This window comes from Macrobrachium rosenbergii, chromosome 36, assembly GCF_040412425.1.
Source record: "Macrobrachium rosenbergii isolate ZJJX-2024 chromosome 36, ASM4041242v1, whole genome shotgun sequence".
In the NCBI taxonomy this organism is placed as follows: Eukaryota; Metazoa; Arthropoda; class Malacostraca; order Decapoda; family Palaemonidae; genus Macrobrachium; species Macrobrachium rosenbergii.
The window spans coordinates 19,734,149-19,758,587 of record NC_089776.1 but is presented as its reverse complement, the minus strand read 5'-3'; the positions used below and the strand labels follow the sequence as shown (position 1 = coordinate 19,758,587).

The 24,439-nt window shown below is 36.5% G+C and overlaps 1 protein-coding gene across 32 annotated transcripts in view; it reads left to right on the top strand.

Moving 5' to 3' along the window:
- The window catches only part of LOC136825010 (partitioning defective 3 homolog), a 471,362-nt gene that overhangs the window by 397,158 nt on the left and 49,765 nt on the right, over positions 1-24,439 (top strand). For 13 of the 32 annotated variants that reach the window (XM_067081024.1, XM_067081038.1, XM_067081022.1 and 10 more), the window contains exons 1-15: positions 8,421-8,642; positions 13,129-13,329; positions 13,741-13,974; positions 14,160-14,327; positions 16,834-16,985; positions 17,140-17,340; positions 17,587-17,729; positions 17,884-18,113; positions 18,337-18,579; positions 19,841-19,882; positions 20,195-20,297; positions 20,502-20,710; positions 20,834-21,079; positions 22,496-22,624; positions 22,732-22,907. In XM_067081024.1, the coding sequence (XP_066937125.1) occupies positions 8,436-8,642; positions 13,129-13,329; positions 13,741-13,974; positions 14,160-14,327; positions 16,834-16,985; positions 17,140-17,340; positions 17,587-17,729; positions 17,884-18,113; positions 18,337-18,579; positions 19,841-19,882; positions 20,195-20,297; positions 20,502-20,710; positions 20,834-21,079; positions 22,496-22,624; positions 22,732-22,907 (2,684 nt within the window). In that variant the 5' untranslated portion in view covers positions 8,421-8,435. Of the gene's footprint in view, positions 1-6,090; positions 6,870-8,420; positions 8,643-13,128; positions 13,330-13,740; positions 13,975-14,159; positions 14,328-16,833; positions 16,986-17,139; positions 17,341-17,586; positions 17,730-17,883; positions 18,114-18,336; positions 18,580-19,840; positions 19,883-20,194; positions 20,298-20,501; positions 20,711-20,833; positions 21,080-22,495; positions 22,625-22,731; positions 22,908-24,439 lie in introns of those variants that run through there. The other 19 variants (XM_067081027.1, XM_067081039.1, XM_067081023.1 and 16 more) reach the window with 9 other exon arrangements.

Genomic DNA, 24,439 nt, shown 5'->3' with positions numbered 1-24,439 from the left:
ATATATATATACATATATGTATATATATATGTTTATATGTGTGTATATGTGTATATATATATATATATATATATATATATATATATATATATATATATATATAGATATAGATATATATATATATATATATATATATATATATATATATATATATATATATATATATATATATATATATATATATATATAGATTTGCATCTTTTTCTAAGGTAATATCTTTTCGTGTTCTAAAACCAAGCAGCGAAATATTCCGTTTTGCATGATGCATGCGTTTTTGTTCGAATAACATCGACAGAACGTGGCTTAGCCTTCACGGCTCTGCAAATGCTCTGCCTGCCAGAACACCCAAGGACGAAGAGCGTACCTTACGCACAGGTGGTTAACCGAAGGAAGTAAATAAGGACAGAAGGAAAATAAATAGAGAGAGAGAGATTGCTTTGCCGTAGCAGGGAGAATTGATGAGAGGGATATACTGGGGGAAAGGAAGGTAAGAGTTTCTGATTGTTTAGGGAAAAGAAAGAAGGTCGAAACGGTATTGGATGCAGATATGGGAAGATGACGATCAAGATCTATAAAGTAACTAGACTTTGGGTGCGCCCTTTACGTTTCGTGAAATGTAAAAATTCTAATAATTATTATTATTATTATTATTATTATTATTATTATTATTATTATTATTATTATTATTACAAAAATAAGAATTACCCCAAGAGTACTAATCTGTTTGACTTATGTATCAGAGGAAGGATTATTATTATTATTATTATTATTATTATTATTATTATTATTATTATTATTATTATTATTACAAAAATAAGAATTAACCCTCAAGAGTACTAATCTGTTTGACTTATGTATCAGAGGAAGAAGGCTGAGTGATTAATGGACAGAGGTGCCAAAGTAACCACCCAAATATAATCGTGAGTAAATAAAAACGGGAATAGTTGTCACCACCAACTCACTTAAGTATATAGACATTGCGTATAGGTCAAGTAAATCGTCTTTTATAAAAACTAAAAAACTTGTAAAACAACTTTGTGATTGAGAATTTTTAGCTCATATCTTTTATGTGCAGATATTTGGAATAATAAAATGAAGTGAGAAAAGCTTAATTTTAAGAGCTGTTATAACACATATTGAATGCTGCGTTATTTGTGAATGCATATTTGTATACCTGTTGTGCTGTATTAGAAAAGAAAATTCATGGTCTTGGTAATTTAAGATATGTCCTTTGTGAATGTGTTTATACGTCGCTTTCTATTGTATGGATTAAAGAGAGTTAGTGATTTTACGAGTAAAGTCTTGGGAAATGAAAGAAAATGGTCATTAATGGTTTGCGCCGAATGCATCGAGATTGGACAGCGCATTCCTTCACACAAGGCAGAGTCACCATTAGCCATCGAGCGTGGGTGGAATCCCTCACTGTGGCTTTCTGGGACCTTTCTAGAAGACGCACGCACACCCGCATACGTCTTCGCTGCTATAGTAATCCAAGCAGTTATTCTGGCAGTTATAATATGTGGGTTACATAACCGTCGTTTATATTCCATTGTCAAAATGGGATAACTGGTTGCAGTATTGATTACTGAAATTGCTGTCATCGTTTCTTAGGAGGGATCGTGTGTATGTTTATTGTTACTGTGGCTATTGATAATATAATAGTATTATTGTTATTGTTGTTTGTCTCACTTATTATCATTCTTTGCTCATATTTCAGTTATTTTTGTTTGATAATAAAAGCTGACCCAGGCAACAAATCTGCCGTTTCATATTATAATGTATTGATCGCCCAGTCCTGAATGCCAACAAGAGTCCAGATTAGAAAGAAGAGCAGATGTCGAAGAGGGAAGAATCGCTGTGGTTGTTTGTTTTGGGATTTGGAGGTCGGGAGGGGAGGAGCGCTGCTCTGGGCTGGGAAACGCTTTCCACCTGTTACCTCGTGAAGGGAAAGAGGGAGAGGAGGAGGATAATGGCAGCTTTCCGAAGGGTCTCCTACATGTCGATGTAATAATAAAGGTCTTCTTGGCGTCTCCATTCTTTCGTCTGTGAGTGTAGTGGAATGGCTGCAAAAGGTTGAATGAGACGTTCCCTCGCGGGTCGAATCTGTTCTTGTTTTCATGCCATTTCCGCAGCTCTTCTTTATTCCTCGCTGCTTATTCTCTAAAATCGTAGGATTGCCAAATCTTTAATGAATGGGGTTGTGGGATGCAACCTTGAAAATATATCAGTCTAATCTTGCGTGCCGTTGGTTTTAATAATCTCGCTAAAATATTTTTATATCGTTATTAGATAATGAATGCTCTCCTGTTGCCTGCACGGGCGTTTGCTCGTGGGAGGAAGGAAAAAAAAATAGGCGAAAGTTTATATTGCTGACAGATGCAGCTGGATGATGGGTCAAAATGGCAGCTCTTCCTGATCTTTATCTTTGACCTTTGATAGATTTGGCCTTAAGGAATGATCCCTTAACCATGGCATCATGTGGAGGTCGGAAAGGTGATTTTATGGTATTATTTGGCCTCATCATCTGAGACGTATCGCCATCTTGATTATTTTGACGTTAATAGGGATTTAGTCTATCGTAGATTTTCATTGTCTGCTCTCTCTCTCTCTCTCTCTCTCTCTCTCTCTCTCTCTCTCTCTCTCTCTCTCTCTCTCTCTCTCTCTCTCTCATAGTGTGTGTGTTGCTGAATCACGAAAATATGGAACGTGATGAATATATAACTAAAGACAAAATCCACGAAGGAAAGAGAAACAATGGAGTACTGCAAGGCCTTTCGACTTCTTGTCCTTTACTTTGTGTATGTATGTATATGAATTAACAGAGTATGTGACCATCAGAAAAGTGGAACAACTGAGTACGCTGCCTGGCAGTTGCTTGAGATTGCCTGGGACTCAAGGCGAAATTGATCATGCACTCCGTGTTTTCATTTTCATCGGAACCATAGAGTTTGTATATACTTTATATCGCGTTTTAATTTCCAATATATATATATATATATATATATATATATATATATATATATATATATATATATAAAGTAGAAATAAAGCCTAATAAATAACCATGTCATGTTGTACGTAGGACCCTGAACCGTAGATCTGTATATGCCAGTATTAGGTTGTTAAGGATATAGGCTAGACGTAAAATCAGCTAACATCATTCTTCTTCCTTTCGGGCTGTGTTCAAGGTCTCCTGGCATTAATATTTGTGGATTACTTATGCAATCTTATTCCATTGTTGTCCGCATTAATTTATGTTGATATATCTCCCGTCCGGATATATCATTTCGGAACGCTACAATAGTAGGCGTCGCCTGCCGGAGGCGTCACACAAGGATAATTGCGTTACGCCTCGGGTGGTTCGGCGTTTGTGAGTGTGGGTAGATCTTTTTGCATGTGTGTGTGTGTGTGTGTGCGTTTGTGTGTGTGTGTGTGTTTGTGTGTTGGAATTGGAGCATGTTTTATTTTATTTTTTAACTTTTCTCTTAGAAAGAAACATCAGTTGTGGTTTTCGCCTTGAAGTTCATAATTATCATGCACCGTGCGTGAAGATATATTGATAATAGTTACTGTTTTTCATGTTATTGTTGGTATTTACCGGTACCTGTGACGGTGATGTCAGAAACTTAAAAAAAAAAAAATATTCAAGTGTAAGCTCTGAAGTGGTTGTACCGGGTTGTTATATATTGGAAACACTGTCCTGCGTCCTTCATGAAGGTAGCATGTGACCGTACACAGTGCCTCAGTTTTCTGTCACCTTTGTTGGTGGTTGAGTATTTGTAGATTTTTATATTTCTGTTTACACGGTGTTTTCTCTTTTCTGCTTTATGACTGCAAATTATGAGACCAACTATAATAATAATAATAATAATAATGCCACTGAATTGATGCTCCAGAGTTAAAAGAAAAAAGGGGAAACGACAGAATATATTGAACAGTCTCTCTGCTTAGCAGTCAGATAACAAAAGCACAAAATATTTCGATAGCATAGGAGGAAGTGTCAAGGAGGTTATATATCGTCTTCTTTCGAGGAATTAGACTTATCAGTTGTCGAGAGGGTAAATATACTTTGACCTTATGCACTGCATAGCACAGAAGGTATACTTAGTTTAAGAAGAGCATGTTAAGCCCATTTTTGTCGTGAATACATTTTTGTAGTTTGTGCATTAGTTTTCCTTTATTTATTGCTTCATTTTGTATTGTCATATATTTCGATTTTCTTGATTCGGATCTCTTGTAGGACATTTGAGTATTCTGCTCGATGACGCTCGTTTTTAAATTTAAATCAGTGGCGCCTTTTAAAGACTCCTTCCTTTTGAATGAATGCTTAATATACAGCTGAAATTAGACGTGGAAAAAATAAAGAAAAAATGGAAACTAACCCGAGCTAGGTTAAAGTATTTAAGGAAAATATTGAGTATATGTCCCAAAAGAGATTTTTGCAGTATAGCTTGTGCAGTAGAAGAAATGTCAGCATATTTCTTCAGATGAAAAGAAAAAGAAAATCTGAGTATTGCGCGCAAACACATCAAACCTTTTCACCCTTAAAACATAATGGCTAGCAAATCTCGTTGCAACCCTTTACTTCGTTTAATTTACAAGTATTGTGATCAGAACCCGCGCTGCTCATGCTTGTTTTCGTGTCTATGTAAGTGAAAGGTGTCTTTGTTACGAGCCAATACTAAATGCAATCACTGTAGTATTCATCCACATGCTGAAGACTTGTTTTTGCAGCAGGGAAGTCCCTCTTTACTCACATTGTGATTGTAACGGCAACAACTGCTCGCTCTCTCTCTCTCTCTCTCTCTCTCTCTCTCTCTCTCTCTCTATATATATATATATATATATATATATATATATATATATATATATATATATGTGTGTGTGTGTGTGTGTGTGTGTGTGTGTGTGTGTGTGTGTGTGTGTGTGTGTAATGTAATGTATTTGTATGTATGTATTTAAATTAATCATTCTTTTTTTATTTTTGGATCCCTCCTTTCGGCGTCATTTAGTCCAGCCGGTGGACCCTATTTATTAATTTGTCAGTCACAGTGTGCCGAAATTTTCTGAGTAACTTACTCTTCCATGCCATAATTGTTTTTGACAAGATACCCCCAGTTTCTTCATAAATGTCCATCAATTTTTCGCGTCATTTTATTTCTTGTGGCAACCTGTTGAATAGTCTTTTGCCAGTATCTTAGGCAGAAAAGAAATGCGAATTAATCCGTGAAATAATCCACACTTCTTATGGTTGCATGCTGATTCACACTTTCGATGCTATATTTTTGCAGAAGGTTTTCTTATATACAAATTTTGGTTTTATTCTACGTATTACAGTTCTGCTTTGAGGATGAACGTTCCCTCCAGACCCAAAGATCTTTCATGCTCTATTTTCTGAATATTATTCGTAATTACTTGGCTGCTTTGCAAATTAAACCATGTAATTTCTTCAGAAAGAAACTGGTAGACCGGTATGGAACTGCTCCTTAAGTTTAGTCTTGTGATTACATATTACTTATATGTACGAACGAGCACTTGTGTGGTTTTTATGTATGTAATTTAAAGAAGTTGAAAAACGCGCAGAAATGGAGAGAGAGAGAGAGAGAGAGAGAGAGAGAGAGAGAGAGAGAGAGAGAGAGAGAGAGTCATTCCCATCTTCTGAAAGCTGAATGGTTTTCTTGAGCAACTATTTTGGAAGACAGGTTTCTTTATTAGAGTAGCCTATACCCCAACATGTTAAGCTGACTGCCTGGGCTCTCTGCCCTCATCTCAATCGCTGGCAAATTGTGGTTTAAGACGCACACGAGGAAAGTGGTAGTTCAAGCTATAATTGTTTTGACCGTCACTGTCTTTTAAACGAAAGGAGAGTAAAGTTCGTCTTGTTTTGATTCACTTCAAAAGTATTGATGTCACGGTAACTGCCAGACCAGTGAGAAATATACAAAGGACTCGAAGTAGTGTACCAGCAATCACATTCTTCCGAAGAGTATTGAAAATCACATCCCTCGCCTGTTTTACATTTGATGATCTTTTTTTCCAGTGTCCAATTTGAGCCTGATCCATCGTCTTGATATTTGTTGTATTTTTCAGGCTAAAATGTAAGCAGATATCTGAAAGTGAAATAAAAAGTTAATCTTTATGAACATAAATTCCCAAGTGTATTTGGGAATGTGATTCCGAGTGTTTTTTGCATCACGCTCACAACAGGTTGACGCGCTTCGCAACCGTTTGTAGATGCGTAGGAACGTTGTTGGCTTTGTTGCTGTTGCTGATAGTATCATTTGGCGATGATCTCTATCCAGTAAGCAGGCAAAACAAGGAAAACACAAGAAGGAACGAGGAGAAAAAAGCAGCAAACCAAAAACAGTACTTAGAAAAAAAAAATTCTGATACAGAATTCTGTTCTCGTGAAGATCATTATTTTGACCGTTGCCCGGATATTCGTAACCCACCCCAGGAGGAAAAAATAGCCACGATATTGAAATAAGTTTGGGTTCAAGAACCCGTCAACAACCTCTTCTAGGCCTTTTAATAATTGTGGTAAATTTAGTGCAGTCCTCTTAGCTTCATTTCATCAAATTAGATTTCATGTTTGTCGGAACTGTATATAATAACCGTTGTTGAAAATGCGCATGCGCAGCCGGAGTCTTGCTGGACCTCCGTCATCCAGCTGCAACAACAACAACAATAACAACAACAAAGATGGCAGCGGAGGGAGTTGTAGTAGCTCAAAGAGTGTGTTGAACATCCCGGGAGAGCTGAAGCTCCATTACTCGGAGGTGGTGAGCGTCGCCGAAAAGCTCACCAGGCTGTTCTCTCGCACTCACACCTACCACGTCCACAGGAGGCACAAAACCCTCACGCAGGAGGTAAGTCTGGGGCTGGGGGCTTGGGGAGCGTCACCGGGGGCTCGACACTTTCTAATGCGAGGCAGTGATCCGGAGGGTAAGTTTGTGTAAAGGGTTCGTGAAATGCATTCTGGAATTTCAGTATTCTCATGAATTTTATAAGGACGTTTTTATTTTTTAAGTGGTAAGAAAATTAATAATTAGCAAATTGTAAATAAAAGGCAAATGGATTTTTCATTCAGTTTTGGACAAATAGTAAAAGACTAGACAGGTTGTTTGGAAGGTGAATGATAAGAGGGGGAATAAAATTAACCTTTTACTAACTTACGGTATCATATTCTATTCTTCACAGAAAAAATTAAGAACATTTTGATGCCATAAAAACTGCTCTAATCAAGACGTGAACTGGATCGCATATCAGGAAGTCACGTAGCTGACTGACTTACTGACCCAGCCACGTAGAGAGAAAAGTTAATGGAATAAAACACTGAACGCAATTTTCATTTTTAACATAAAACCAATTCGTGATAAAGAAAAAAAACCAGTTGTCTGGTCGAAAGGCAGCCAGGGTCACGGGAAGTCAAGGGTCATGATAAAATAACAGAAATGGAGACGTGAATAATTTGACTACTGACTGGAGTCCGGTTTAGGAGAGTCGGGCTACATTAATAAGCATAATCTGGCAATGAGATGTGTTGATAATGTGACAGGGTTCTCGTGTTCGTTCTGCGCGATCATATTTCCTGATACTCGTTTGTGGCGAAACACTGATCCAACTGCGTTAATAATATGCGCCGTAAGTTGCAATTGCCCAGTACCGCAATTCCCTCTTACAGGAGAGACAGGCGGGGAAGAACATGAATCATGTTGACAACACGGGCATGTTTTGTGTTATGAAGAATGTCAAACTCCGTAGTATTTTAATAGGATATTCTTATACTTGCTCATGCGAAAACAGATGACACTCAACTGGTATCCAAAGTACATATTAAAAAAGTATTATGACTTAGAAGAACTCATATTTGAAGAAAATTATAAGCTGTAAAAAATTGAATGAGCCGTCTGGTGCACAGGTAGGAAGCCACGTAAAAAATAAACAATGGAGATTGTTATGAATTTGAATGGGCTTCCCCGGAAGGTTGAAAGATTAGTATATCTAGGCCTTTTAGGTCAAGTATGTTGGATACGATATAACACTCCTTGAAGCAGAGGAATGTTTACATAATTTAAAAATAACTCATGATAAGCACCTCGATTAGATAACAAGATAAAAGGAAAAAATGTTAAAGAACCCGTGTGCAAGTGTAATCACGCTGAAATAGATCGAATAAAGGAAGACCTGAAGGCGTAAGTATCAGTCCTATTCAGATTTTTGACGAGGTGTGACAGTAAGCCGATTGAAGTGGCACAGACTTGGGTAAAAGATGCAATGATTATGACTGCAGAAGGGGAACTGAATGGTCTCCCTATACCGGGTGGTATGGGAGTGGTGGAGTGAATGGGGGCTGACTAGAATTAGGGGGGAGGGGAGCTTCAGAATAGATAATGGGAAGGCCAGTGGGGAGGGGAATTGGGTCTTTGGGGGAGATGGGGATGGGGTTTGGGGGGAGAAGAGCAGCTGTTGTAGTAGAGAGGCGACAATCTGGTCACACGTCGAGGCCTCGAGAGCGGTGGGCCCAGCAGTCTCGCCGCCTCTCCCCCATTCCGGTCCCTCTTCCAGTCCTCCAGAATATCAGTCTTCAGTTTGTCCTTTACTTCTGCGGTGACGGGATGACCACGGTGCTCCTGGGCCCGGTTCGTGGCGATCTTATCATTGGTGTTTTTCTTCAAGTGTTTTTGGCATTCTCATTTTCGTGGAGATTTTGGAAAGAGCGTAATTTTGCGTTGGGTTATTTGTGCTGATTAGAAGTGAAGGAGTTAGCATTAACTTAGCCATGACTGATGGAATCCAACTTACATGCGGGAAGTGGAAATAGATGGGCTGTGTCGTCATAACCCGATACCTGTTGGGATTTTTTCAAGTTGTGTTGGGTGTTGCGATAAGAAGAGAGAATTTCTTGTGAAGAGTGAATCAGAATTTCATAGGAATTTTGTTTACTGTCATTTTGACCCTGTGAGTTGCTGCACTTACGAGAATACAGCATATAGTTGGTACCAGATACGTTGTGCACAAGTGCTCAGGAAGATTTATGATCCTGCCCGGATTTTTACCTGACATAATGTAGTGAATTCGTGGTGCTTTTACTTGTCACAAACAGATTTAATATTACGTGGCACAGAAAATCCAGGAAATACAGAGAGATATGGCAAGGGTGTGCTTAATGTTCGCCTAGCCCTAGACAGTGCTCCACCCTTCCAAGTATTTTTTTTTTTTCGAATACGTACAGCTTTGTATTTATTTGATGCCGTTAGGCAGAGAGAACGACATTTGTGTATTTTGTTGGTTATGAAATATCAAATGTTAGTAATTAGTTAGTGTATGTTACGTTATTATCTTTTAAAAGGCCTAGTTCATATTTAGTGGTTATCAAAGTTTTTGCCTCACTTCATGAATAATTGAAGTTGCAGATTAAAGTTATGTGAATCGAATTCCAGTCTTAAAAAAACCCTTCACCGACTTTCTTATCTATGAAAGATACTATCGTGAATGTTTAAATTATCAGCTGGTATCCAGCACAAAAAAGATTTAGTACAATGTGCCACTGAAGGTCATTTCATGCTTTAATTAGGAATTAGGGATTGGCGTTCTACCCTGAAACCGACCACCTACCTCCTTGCCCAAGGGCAGGAAGGTCAAGGCCGTATATTCGCGCTTACCTGAAAAAAAAAGTCGTGCTCACATCTGTGTTGGTGCATGCTTATTTGCCTAGGTAGGGGCTGTACTATAAAGTTTGTGTAAGAGTGCTGTTATTTACCGTGGCCACTGGCTTCCGATAAGTTTAGCCCAATTTCGTTACAATTTTCTCGACAAAGAAATTGGAAGGAATGGTTGGAAATTACTTTTGTTTATATAATCACAGTCTGATAGTGAATACCCTTAAAGAATATTTAAACAACTTATTTTGGAAGACTTGCCGGGAGTTGTTAAAGAAACCTTTAAGATATTAATGCTTCAAATTGTTCATAGGTCAGTTTTGAGGCATATTCTAATTTATTCCTCCCCATCTTCAGCGCATTTTTTTTTTTTTTTTTTTTTTTTTTTTTTTACTTTTTGCACATATGGTCATTATTTCCAAGCAGTTTGTTGAGTAGATAGCCATTCTTTTTATTCCATGTACCCTTTACATATAAATTATCATAATAAATGATGGCTTCTGTACAGTCACAATTAAGTAAATATAAGGAATAATGGCATGTGAGCTCTTGTAACTACTTGTACATGATAGCCAAGGGCTTCAGATATGTTAATGTAGAATCATTTATATGGTGGAGGACTGAGTTGTCTGAGGTTTCACTCCTACACCAGAGAAAAGAAAGGATATTAACGTTACGAAAGGAGGTTTAGCTTTGTGGTTTGCAGTATGTGGCAATGAGACGTCATGCAAGCAGACCGTTGACCTCTGTCCTCCTCCTCCTCCTCCTCCTCCTCCTCCTCCTCCTCCTCCTCCTCCTCTTTACAGCTTCCTTTCCTACTACCACATATTACTTGCAGTTAAAGGAAATATGTCTATTGGAACTTATCTTAAAAGACGGGCAAAGCAGGGCTTCAGTTTACAGTTAATAACACACAGCATATAACTACCGCATAATACCGTTCATAACGCTGAAACTAAGATACCGCATTTGCCAAGTTTAATATTGGTTTATGGTAATATGACTCATATTTTGAATGAAGTACGTTAAAGACAAGTTCTTTTTATTATTCTCATATATACGAACCTATCTGAAGTTTTTGTAAGTGCTATTAAATTGTTAGTGGAAATAACAGCACTTGACCAAGTGATGCCTGCATGTATTTATGCATGCAGTTACAGGCGCACGCGCGCCATAGAACTTTTAAAGCGCTCAAAGTTAATGTCACCCTTTCATGACCGTGGTAGTTTTTGGACCTTGAAACCCCGTTCATGAAGATGTTATTAGAGAAATATTTGTTCTGTCATTCTTTATATTTATATTCTTCCTTATATATTCTGGACTCGTATTTACTCAGAGCTGACGTGCGGGTGGTGGCGGGGATGGGGGTCAGTAATGCATGCATCTTCACTTATACACAGTTTTTTATTTGCGTGTGTGTGCATAGCGTTTATCCTGGACAAAAATGTTAACTACTTGAAATATGTGTGCAGTTGTAAAGTGTCTTGTCTACCTTGAAACGGGCAGGCCAAGCAGTGATGAATTGTTGAACTCGGCCGGTGATGTGAAGTCGATTGGGTGGGAGCGGACTCCTCCCCTCCACCACTTGAACTGTCTGTGTGGTGGTATTTCCTCCACAGCCTACTGCCTCTTATCTTACTTCAACCTTCATCCAGTTTTTCCGCAGTTTTTATCGCATATCCATCCCGCCATTTCAATTCACATTCACGAGGCTTTAATATAAGTCCTTCCTCTCCCCTGAGCTCTAATCGTCTTACTGCTGCTATGCCCAGAAAACCCCGTATACCTTTTTCCAACACACCCCTGAAACACATTCCTCTCTCTTGGGAGGTCAGTGAAGGTCACGAGATTCATTTGTAGACCTTTGGGTCACAGGGGTAGGTTAGGTGCCTCCGGCAATGAGCTCGTAGATTTGGTAGATTGTATGTTGTTTAAATCAACTAAAATAGGTGAGGGGATCAGTGAAATGACTGGAGGAATTTAGGTCTGAACGCGTGTGATTGTTCTCATATCCTGTTGCTTAACAGTAAAATTTATAATCATGCTAGAATGTTAATCTTGGGTACAGCTAGTTATGCAAAAGTTTAACAAATTTTTAAGATGTCTTCGTTTGGTAGACAGGCGGACAGATAGCGGCGAGAGGTACGCGCCCTAAGCTTTAGCCTGAATGATATATAGAAAATAATCAGTGGAGCTTTTTATCTGTTTATTGTCCAGTTTGCAGGTCTCGTCTCAGACTTGTGAAAAGATGGAGGACATACATCTCGAGTATTGACTCTAATATATTTTCAAATGAAATAGTTTAAAAAAACGTAATATATTAATATTTTTAAAAATTAGATTCGAAAAAAAGAGAAAGACCAGTACTTATCTTTGAGAAAATCACTGGTATGTGTATAGTCGTGTCTTTTAAGTTAAGTTCAGTGGTTTCACCTCTATAAAATTTGTGAAATATTTTGCTGCGTGTTTTTTTGTTTTGTTTTACAGCCACGAAGATTAGGCTGGGTCTCGAAAATTTGGCAGTTAGCTACATTCTTGTCTTGGTTAGTTAGTGTGACTATTAGTCCTCTGTGCATGGATGTTGTTTTGGAATAAATTAACAAGAATCGCCCCAGACAATGGCGTATTACTTTCTTATGGATAGTGGACTGATTTCGAGCTGTTTGTTATGACTTTTATTCTATTACAGCTGACGCTCTTATTTATTATAGTCTTAGATTACAAGGATGAGGTTGTAAGGCCCTTTTCCTCTCATAGGAAGATGAACCTAAAGTTTGTTAAAAAAATTTCTTTTTCGTGTAGAGTTGTAAAATGATAAACTCTGCTTGGACCAAATTACACAACACTACTTACAAAGCCTTTGCCGAATTAATGTTGAGGTTCGCTAGAGAGTATGGTTTTTAAATTTCTGAAATGCCTGGTCTTTCCGCATTTGTCTTTTTTTTTTTTTTACTGCTCATTCAGACTTAGCCTTGGTTCAGAATATGTTGTCAGTCTACTGACATTAGTAAAATGCTTATTGAAGTTGTTTCGAACTGGTAACAAACTACGCACAAAGAAAGTTTCATTGCTCAAAAGCTAGCTAGCCTTTGTAGAAAATGAGAATTCCCTCATATTTGCAAGTTTCTTTTATTCTATTATCATTTGAATATTGCATATGCTATGCATGTTTTTTTTTATTAAAGTATTCTATTGTTCATTTTAATTTTCTAGAAAATTCTGTCTGTAATTTTGGTTACTGATTAATTATATTGTCAACTCCATTATAAAGATTGATCTACATATAATATTTTTCTGTCGAATGTGATATCCGTTTGAAAGTGTTATACTCCTAATTTACAGATGACGTTCATACCTTTATACAGCTTTGATGAGGAGCTAATTATATATTCAGTTCAAGTACGGAGCTTGTAATATATACTATGAACCCTACCAGCTTAACTAACGTATTTTCTCTCTGTTGCAGCCATCAAATTCATGGGTGACGGTGCACAACCTGAAGCAGCTAGACGGGGGCATCCTTGACCCTGACGACCGTTTAAATGACGTAGCTGACGACAGGGAGCAAATCATTGCCATCTACGATGAACAGGCTCACCACCACCAGGGAGGAGATGGTACTTCAGCATCCTCAGACTCTGAGAATCCCTCTCCTGATATCTTCCAGGTGAGCCAGAATCAGCAGCGTTTTACACCTTCATCAGAAGTGTTATGTAAAGGTTTTGTATATAATAACATAAGGGTTTTATGCAGTACATCGTAAGGTTTAGTTTGAATCAACTGCACAGTGTATGCTTCCAGTGTTCGGGCCATTCACTGGAAATAATAATTAGAAGAAATAAACATTGTAAGAGGTAATGTATGCTAATGTGTGTGATATGAAGATTACGAGTCGCAAGGAAAATATAGGGTAGAGAGATTGATATCAGGTTTTAAACGATGAACATTCTCCAGAAGCACTTGAAATGAAGGTATTCTAAATGAAAATCAGACGAAATGTAGACTTTACTTGCAATGGCACCCAGTCCATGATCATTCAGTTACTAAAGTCATTTTCATAAACTTTCCATGTGGTCAGGGAATCGAGCACAAGTTCTCCCCCTTCACACGGAATGACATTGAGATAACAGGAGAGGAACTAAGTGCCACCCCTCCCCCACTTCACGTCCGGCGGGGTAGTGAGCCAGCTCTCAACAGGTTATCTCCAATTCCACCGGCAAATATTCCTCCAGACCCAACCAAGAGATGGTCGGCTGCCCCAATCATTGAGGATCAGAATGCACCTCCAAGTTCTACACCAATGAAGTCTGTTGTGAGTAGCACAAGGAGAGAAAGATGCAATTTTTTGCTGGAGAGTACCTGAACAGTTTATATATTTCTAGGTGGTGTTGTGTTAGGTGTATTTAATGAAAATTTATGCATATATATGTATAATGTAAGGTACAATGTATTTCTTTTCATGTTGTTGACAATTATTTAATATTTTTGATGACATAGGATGGCCATAGTTCTTATGAGGATGACAGTGTGTTTGTTGCTGATCCTGGAGAGAGAGGAGAGGGGTCAGGGGAGGAAAAAACTCCTTCATCGTCTTCATCATCATCGCATCATTCGTCTACGGCTTTTTCTAGATTCTCAAGAGATAATAATCGATGCTCAGTCCAGGTGAATAAAATTATTGATTGTAATGTAGTTATGCAACATCCTTAAAGGTTTTTGTGTTAGGCATAACTTGTCTTATTTTTCTTACTGTTCCAATGATTGTCGTGAATATTTTATAATATTTGCTGCCTGTCTTATATTTGCTCTACACTTATTGTTCTGTATACAGTAATACAGTAAACAAGTGGTAATAAATGTCTGAGGTGAGACACTGGCTGGAAGTAAAAGAGAGCAGGAAAAGAACAGCAAAGTGTGGCTGACCCTCGTTACTAGTTTAGTTAGCATTCAAGTTCTATATACCTTTGGCATATAGAAAGGCCAGGAAGGGAAGCCTTAGTTTAGGGCAACAGAATACAGTACAGTACATCCTTGAAAGAGATAAATGGGAATTTAAAGAAAAAGCAGCTCATTGTGTGCATGCAGTAGGGTCGTCATCACATGTTTCAATGGTAGTACTTTACTTGCCCCTTTCCTAAAAAGTAACTTTCACACTAAGCTTCTAGCCAAGATTTCAGGAGGATGGTTCTTGGCATGAGCTGAAAAGTCCTATTGTAGGTGAAGCTATCTTTTCATTCGCAAAATAACTTTGGATAGCTAATGAGTGGGATGATTACAGCTTTTGCCAGAAAAGATTTGTAATTCTCCTTTGACTACCTTATGAGTTGATATGTGCAACTTTTGCTTTTATGAGAGGTCCTTTGGTCATTGGAGAAAGTCTTCCATACAGCAGTGGAGCTGTAATCCTACAAGGGAGGCTTGTGGATTCTAAAGTACTGTATATGGTTGAACAAAATTGTATTTTAAGTTTAACAGAATTTAGAAGTGTGATATAAGCATAATTTATGTAAATTTCTTACACATTTGTTTGCAGTCATAGGCCTTCTTATATTTGCAAATACAGAGAGGGGGAGAGATTTTCAAATCAAGTGCCTGTTTGAGTGTGTATTGTTGATTAAAAATGTGAAGGATACATGAATGTAATATATATAAACCACAACTAGAATTTAAATTGATTTCCTGAATAAGAAAATGCAGGCATCTTCCATAATACTGTCCAAATGTTGGTTATGCTAATAATTTTAAAGCTTGTGAAATTGACCAGTGCTTTAATCCAGCTGAGAAACATTATTATAAGATTAAAGCTAAACCTGAGATTAGGTATAACTACACATTGATGCCTCTCCATGTACCCATTCATGACATGGTTCATCTATTTACAGAATGTGGTTTCTTTCCTTTCACAGTTCACTCTTTGCCCATTCATAATAGTCTAATATGATGTTTTTATATATATATACATTTTATATATATATATATATATTTTATATATATATATATATATATATATATATATATATATATATATATATATATTATATATATATATATTTGTTATATATATATATATATAAAATATAAAATATATATAATTTATATATATATGCATATATATATATATATATATATATATATATATATATATATATATATATATATATATATTTATTATATATATATATATATATATAATATATATATATAAAATATATATAATTTATATATATATATATATATATATATATATATATATATATAATATATGTATATATAATATATATATATTTATATATATATATATATATATATATATATATATATAATTGTGTGTATACACACACATGGCAAACTAGCAAAACAACTGAGAAAAGAATTGCTCACGTAAATATAGTTTAACAAGAGATGATTGTAGGAGTGCAGATGACATTCACACTGAAAACTGATTTTTCAATAAACTTAAAAAAGGTAAAGAAAATTCCTGAAACAATAATTTTACGGAAAAGAATACACAGTGATAGAATCTGCATGTAATTTCCATAGTCAGGCATTAATTTTAACTTTAACTGTAGTTTGAGTTTACACAAATTAGATCCAGTTTTTTCACATTTTTAATCAGTACTTAGATTCAATAGAGGCCCCTTGATTTGTAAATCTCTCTATTTGCATATGTATGGTCATATGTATATTTTTGGGTGTATGTCCATAAATCTGTGTTTTTGTGTTTGTATAGGTCATATATGTATCAGGCATGAGAGGATATAAATGTGCATGTGCTGTGTGTTTCTATGAATTTCTAGTCTCTTTTTTTTTGTGTATTTTGTTAGCTATATTGTACATTTGTATATTTTTATTTGTATGTGTGTTCTTTTTTAGTTTTATTTACATTACAGTAATTCTTGCATAACTTCTAAAGATGTTTACTGTTGATGACAGTACTGTCCCTTAACATTTCAAATGGTGGACCCAATATTCAATTGCTTTTATGCAACTAATACAATCTGTTGCCTATATTTCATAAACTCTAATAAATTGTTCTTGTCTAGATTAAGATCTGGTCCAGGACAAAATGGTCATATTCATCTTGACGTGCCATGAAAATTACAATTTAAATTAAACTATATTTTATGGGTCCTACAAAATATTTGTGAATAATTATAATTTTTTTATTTAGGTCCTGTCAGACAATCCTGCAATGGTACGATGGGCAGATGCTGCTGATAAGGCAATGGTAGCTAGTGAGGGGAGGCGTAGAGAACCTCTTGGAGGATCTGCTTCGTCTCCTCTTCATTCTAGAGACCCATCTCATGATGATACAAACAGCTGGTAATTTTTAAATTTTTTTCTTTTTATGCCATTTTTGCCCAATAGATTTTGTAACTTTACTGTCCTGTGTATTTTTGTCCATGTATAATTATGTATAGAATGAAATGAAGTAATAAAAAGTGTCGTGTTGTCTGATGAAAATTGCCCATTTCAGTATTATGGTGGTGCTAAGTAATGACCGAGGACCTCTGGGTATCCACGTAATTCCAAGTACAGATGGCAGAGGCAATGACCAAGGCTTGTTGGTGGAAGGAGTGGAACCGGATGGTCGGATAGCCAGGGATGGTAGAATAGAGGTCCATGATAGAATTATAGAAATCAATGGGAAGACATTGAATAATATTACGTTTCAAAGGTGATATGACAGATTTTCATCCACTTAATCATTCCTGTATAAAGATTAACAAAGCAGTAAACTAACTTCATAGTGGTTTTAATCTACAACACTACATCTTATCTGAATTCTGTTATTATTGTTGTTGAATTTTTTGAAACTATATTGTAATGTTTTGGGTTTGGGGCATTCTTGCTTAATTATTTTAAGTGTTATTCATGAGAATTATATAACTTTTCACTGAGTGATGTTACATCTTATCCACAGAGCCCAAGAAATTTTCAAAGAGGCCATGCAGTCTCCAGAACTGCGTCTCCGAGTTTTAAAAAGACCTGATTATCGTGATATTAACCATAAGCATCAAAGTTCGTATGGGCATTCCAACGAGTTAGTTGAAGGAGAGGAGAGATGTAAGTATTCACAGTCGTATACTGCAGTTTGTAGAATTAATGTATTGTATGCTGCTGCAGGTTCCTTATTGTACAGAATGTGAATTATATTATAACAAGAACATTGCTTGATGTGTGCTGTTGAATGAGCTGTTTTTTCTATATTATGTTACAGTTGTTGGGGGTGCCAAAGTTGCGAGTGTTACTTCAACTAGAAAAGTCCCCCCATCATCTCTGTCATCCCGGACCCAGGCTGTTATATTGCAATGTAACACTAGAAAACTTGGTCGTAAGGTTACTGTACATCTTACAAAAGGACCTCATGGTCTTGGCTTCTCCATAACAACAAGAGATAACCCAGCGGGAGGGGAGGCACCGATTTATATAAAAAATATATTACCCAAGGTAAGGTTGTTTGAGGAGTTTAGGTTGTTAAACAAACATTTTTAACCTTTCACAAAAAAAATAATTGAAGTTGATAAGTGATAATTTTTAAAATTGAAAGTATACAGTACTTGTAGTTCAGGGTTACTTTTAAACCTTAAACCTAATGTGACATGGTTTTATATTTATGATTTTGAACTTTATGCTTTGTTAGGTTACTGTATGCAATATTATGTTAATGTAGGGAGCTGCTATTGAAGATGGAACACTACGAATTGGTGACCGACTTCTGGAGGTGAATGGTGTTGAAGTTACAGGTCGTAGCCAGTCAGAGGTAGCTGGCCTCCTGAGGCAGATTCCCATTGGTGGCACTGCAACTCTTACTGTATCTAGACAAGATCAGCGTAATGGTGAAGTGCCGAACAGTTCAGCAGATTCATTTTCTGAAACTGAAAAACCCTCTAGTCCAAAATTACCAAGGCAGATGGTAAGAAAGCTAAAGCTGAAACACAGTCCAGTACTGCATAATATATTATGATTAATTACCCTATGTATGTTTTAAATAGCTTGAGTGTAGTGTGATTATTGCTTTACAGTTTGTGTTTGTAGCCATTCTTGTATAAGTAGTAGCAATTTATGGACCTTCGAGGGTGGATTTTGCTTCTAGCAGTACTTAACTATTGCCTATTTTGGAGTTATCCAGAATGCAGTGCTTTCTCTCTCTCTCTCTCTCTCTCTCTCTCTCTCTCTCTCTCCAAGCTGCTGCTTATTTTTGCACTTCTCCCAAAGCTTGTGATTATGGTACAAAATGCTCATTAAATGAACTGTGTATCTTACTTAATAAATAGTCAGTTTAAAATTATTCATATAACAGTATTTTTTGGGTGTTAAATTTGGTATTTCAGTTAGTTTAGCTGTATTCCAAGATATGCCTAAAATGCTTAACTTGGGATGCAATAGTTTTGCTTTGTGTGAATAGTATGTACTGTATGCCTTAAAGTACTTGTGCTACTTTAGTTTGGAATTTTTTGTGAAGAATTTGGTATGAACTTTTGAAGAAATGAATTACAGATTCTAATTTTTAACTTGAAATACCACCAGTTTTTGAGTTAAAGTAAGTTTGATAGTATGTGATTTATTATTATCCAGCATGGAGAGCATTCTGATCCAGTCAGCTTTCAACCATCATTGCACTTTCACCCTAAAGCATTATGGCTAAAATTAGATTGGGTATTCATGCATAAAAGCATAAAAGCACTTACACTCTCTACTGTCATTCCATGATTAGACCAATAAGGATTATTGATTGCTTATCTGGGAATTGACATGGAGCTTCAGCTTTATTGTGTACCATAGTAGACTTACTGTACAAGGCACTTGCACTATTTTGTTTTTATAGTGATTTGATGTAAAAGGTGTCTTTCATAGAATTATGTCATTGGAGGCTACAATTTGACCTCTTAATCTGTAATAAATTTGGACTTTGTGGATTTCTTCAAATGCACTTGACATTTAATGACAAAGCATGCTTTTTGTGTGTTAAAATTTGCATATGACTTGAAGTTAGGGGACCACTAATTTTACACAGCATTGTCATCATTGTGATAATGGTTGCACACCACCTTTCATTGTTTATTAGACTTGCACATAATGGTAGAGTTCATTTTGTTCCGATAGACATTAAGGAACACTTAAATGTTAGTGTGCCCCGATGCTATTTGCCAGTGACTTTGGATATTTTGTTATAGGTATGCTTCCATCCACAAGGCAGCCTGTCCTTCTTCCGCCAGGTATTTTGCTTTAGTATTCAGTGGCCTTGTTCATGGAAAGCTCTCTTTTATTTTGATTATCTTAGATGAGCTTTTAAATGAAGCTACTGTAGCAACACTGACTTTAAATTTTTTTGTCAAGAAACTGTTGTGAGCCTCAGTGAACATGGCCTATCCATCATAAATGTAAATGATTTGGTATATTATTATGCTCAAAGCTTAGTAAGTATTGCTTTCTGTATTTTCCTTTTTTGTAATTTCATGTCTTAAACATTATGATGTTAATCACTTCTGGTGATTATGAATGGTGCTTTAATGTTTGCCATATTTCAGCCTGCTGATAAAGCAGCAGAAGATAGCCTCATGTTCCCATGGAAGCAACGGGAAATACTGATGTTTGAAATTCCTGTTCACGACTCAGAGAGAGCGGGTCTTGGTGAGTAAGCTTTCTGTTGATTTTTCTTTATTTTTAATAACATAGATCACTTTTAGTTTAAAAAAATATTTGTTTTAAGAAGATTCTGTAGAGTGATCACTACTGGTTACTTTATTGTAAAGTCTATTTGAATGCAGTACTTAAAAGAATTTTATCTTTTAATGTGGCTGCTTTACTCTCACATGAGATATGCATATATTTCAGGTGTAAGTGTTAAAGGGAAGACCAGCTCTGGTCCAAATGGTTCAGTTGACCTTGGGATCTTTGTGAAGAATGTTATTCATGGAGGTGCAGCCAGTCGAGATGGACGATTATATCAGAATGACCAACTTGTTAATATTAATGGTCATTCCTTGTTGGGAAAACCTAACAGTGAAGCTATGAAGACCTTGAGAACTGCAATGCATCAGGAGGTGAATTTTACTTCTTTGAGTACAGTGTTACATGCATGGTGGTACAGTAATTATATAGAATAATTGTATGGAACTATGCATAGTACTATGCATTTTTCCTAATTATGTTACTTAATCCTACAGTTTTTACAGGGCCCAACACCAGGTATGATCTCTCTTACTGTGGCTAGGAGGACAGATAACAGTAGAGAACGGTCGAGCCCATCATCAGCAAACCGTTCTGGCCGAGATTCTGCCAACAGCCTTCTCACAAATTCTTCAGGAACAGAAACCCTGGGTGGGGCCAAGTCTTCGCCAGCAACTCCCACACCTGACCATTCTGGCATTACAGATGTTTCAGATTCTATGTTATCAGCAGGAATCCACAAGGTGACTTCAGTTAATTCATGCAAAGTGGGTCCTTTGGCATCAGTTAGCTTAGAGGATAAGCATAAGATTTTTTTCCCCAGTGTTGAATTTAAGCTAGGAGTTAACGAGACTTTGAGCCAGTAGTAAAACTTATTAGGAAATATTGCATTTGAAGGTGTTATGTTACATTTACAGGCAGTCCCTGGTTAACGGTGGGGGTTCCAGTTAACTGCTTAATAGAGCAGTTAACTGGATATCGGCGCCATTAACCAGAGATTGGCGCTGAAATCCCCACAACAGCGCTGTTAACTGGAGATCGGCGCTGAAATCCCCACTTGATGGCGCCATTAACTGGAGATCAGCGCCGAAAATCCGGTAAACGACGTCACTGGCCAAGCGCCGTAACACTGAAGCGCTGTTAACCAATGCCACTGGTAGGTGGGGACTGCCTGTATTGATTTTAGTCTATAAAACTCCCATAAAGTGGCTTCCATAGCATTTTTTCTTCATAAAGTCTAGTATTTCATGGAAGTGTTAGTAGCGTAACTTCAGTCCGTAACTGTACCCTCCTTTTAGCCTTTTGCTCCTACCTCCAGTCTTTCTTCCTTTCTTCAGTCGTTGTTCAGCCTTTTTAACTGTTATTTCTTGGTGTAGCTATGGGGTTTTTTCCCAGTTCCACCCTATGTTCTGGATCTCTCTTTCTTGCTGTCTAACCACTCCAACTTCCTCTTTTCACAGTTATAAGCACTGAATGGTCAGTGCTTGGCTTAACAGTCTTAATTTCATAAAATCAAGTCAAATAAAGTCAGCTGTTTTATTTGTTGATATAAAAGGTATTGTATCAGGTATTTAGTGAGGGTTATTTCTTTTTACAAACACTGAATTAGAGTTAGGAGTTGAGGAGGGTATGTAGTAGAGAATAATATGCCCAAAGATGTATGATTTTTTATTTTAGTCTATAAAGCTGCCATGAAATTGTTACCATAGATATTTTTAATAAATTCAGCTGTTGTGTCCTTTTTATAGGAAAAGTTATACAGCGTAATAAATACATGCTGTATTTATTATGTACTATACAGTAATTGCTTTTATGACAGAAATAGCAGTACAGTATTGTCCTGTTTTAAAAATAAAACTGAAAACAGTTTGTTACATTTACAAAGGTAAAACTAAAAACTGCTCCTGAAATACTTTTTCTAGTAATGGGTAATGGTATTGGTGTATTATTTGTCAATTTTATAGTAATGGGGAATGATGATGTATTGTTTGTCAACAAAACAGCTTTAATTTAGAGAGGGATGTAATATTATAATGTGCACAGAGCTATTGCATTCTGTGTATGAAAATGACAGCAAGTTTGCGCTGCTATTGATGTTTTTCTTGTGGAAGTTGCATAAAGCCAGAATTATTTATCAGATTTTTTATTTTATTTTACAGTATGATAGTGGGCGCCATGTTACTGATGGTATTGAATTTGCTCATCCTGATAATTTGGATGTGAGAAACCCAGTCATTCAGAGACTAACCGGCAACAATGGTGCATTACGTAATGAAAGTTATTACAAGGTACAGTAGGTTTCACATTACTGTCAAGCATATGATTATATGGAGATGCTATTCATGATTTAAGGCCATGTGTAATATGTTGTTAATTTTTTTTCATTTACCTGCAGGCAACACATGATACTTGGAATACCTCCCAGCTTCAACATTTTGTTATGCGGAGCGAACATGAAACTTTGGCTACAGGGGATCATAATATGAATCCTTTGGGCTCCCCAACTGTCAACTTGCCATCTGGAAATATACTGATTATTCATGATGATCCCACTACCACTCATCTTGCAGGGTATGCATAGTCTTGGGTTATGTTGAATCTAAAAAATTAAGGGTAATGGCAGAATTGTTTGTACTGTGCTAGAAAAGAATTTAGGGTGGCATTCGGTGTTGAAATATATATTAAAGTTTGTGATTCCAAAACTTATATGCCCCCTCATTTTATATACTGTAATGTGGAATATTCATCTTTGCTGGCAAATTGAAAAAATACACCATTTGTTACATTTGACATTCATCGCCGAGTTCACTCCCAGCACCCCTTCCACTTGACCACTGCGCTGACTACTTTTTTCTTTGCTTCCTTGCCAGTCATCATCAGCTTTGTTTACAATGTTTTTCAGTCCTACTATCTTCATTATGCCCTTCCCTGTTTTTTACATTTCTGAAAGCTTTTCATCTGATTCTGCTGTTTACATTAGATTACCTGTATTTAGTAGATCCAGGTGCCAATCTCACTCTGCATGCCTTCAAAGCTTCCTCCTTTACTATGATAAACAGCTAAGGTCTCAGGGCTAATAGATGACAGAGACCAGTATTTAGGGTACAACATCATGGCTAACTCAGTGAGTTTCTGCTACCATACCACAAACCTTCTTAAGGTTCAAAAATATTTGGTAGTCTTTGTCTTCTCATGGTACTTTTCCTGTAGTTACCTCATTTTAAAGAGTGTTATTTTGCTGGCATGAAGCAAACAACATAAGATACTGTGGATTTTATTTTTCTCAGTGTTTCTTCCATCTCCAGTCTTTTCACCGGTAGTTCAAGCAGTCACTTTAAGAATCCTCATTGCTTTGCATTCCCACTTCCTTCGTTTGTATCTATTAACATTCTTTATTTAAATTTCATAATACTGTATGAATTGCCTCATCCTTTTTAACTTTTGTATCCTTGTCCCGTTCACATTTTTTCTTCTTTTTTCTTGTTTATAGTTAACCACTTTAGTTGAATGTTTACTTGTTTTGGGGGGGGGATTAAGATTCAATTTCTTATAACTCCTCTTTCCCTGTACGATCTGCCTTTTAACTTCCTCTTCATCTTGTTGCATATCTCTAACCCCTTTCCTGCCTTTTATGTCTCAAAGCCTGAGGGCTTTCTTTCTCAATTGCTCTTTGTTCATCTATTCCATCACCATATCTTTCTCCATATCTCTTCCCAAATGTCATACTGCATACTGCTTATGGTCCCTTGCTTGTAGTATGCTGTCAATAGTTCCTTATAACCACTTTTTGAAACTGTTAACTGAACTTTTTCTTTGGAATTCCTTATGGGCTTAATTTTTTGGTGTTCATGTTTAAATTATTTTTGATGTTGCTTCATCTTTTTTTGATGCTTATCAAATTCACTTTCAGCAGTCTTCTTTGGCCAGGTAAACACTGCCATACTTTATTTTGACGACATCTATGCTTAACTTCATGAAAAGTCACGTCTTCAGTTCTGCTTTAGTTTGATATTAGCTACTTTATAATAACTTCCTATAGCTGCTCTAAGCATCATAATTTACATGCATACTTAGCCTTTTAATTACTATACAGAATTTACATT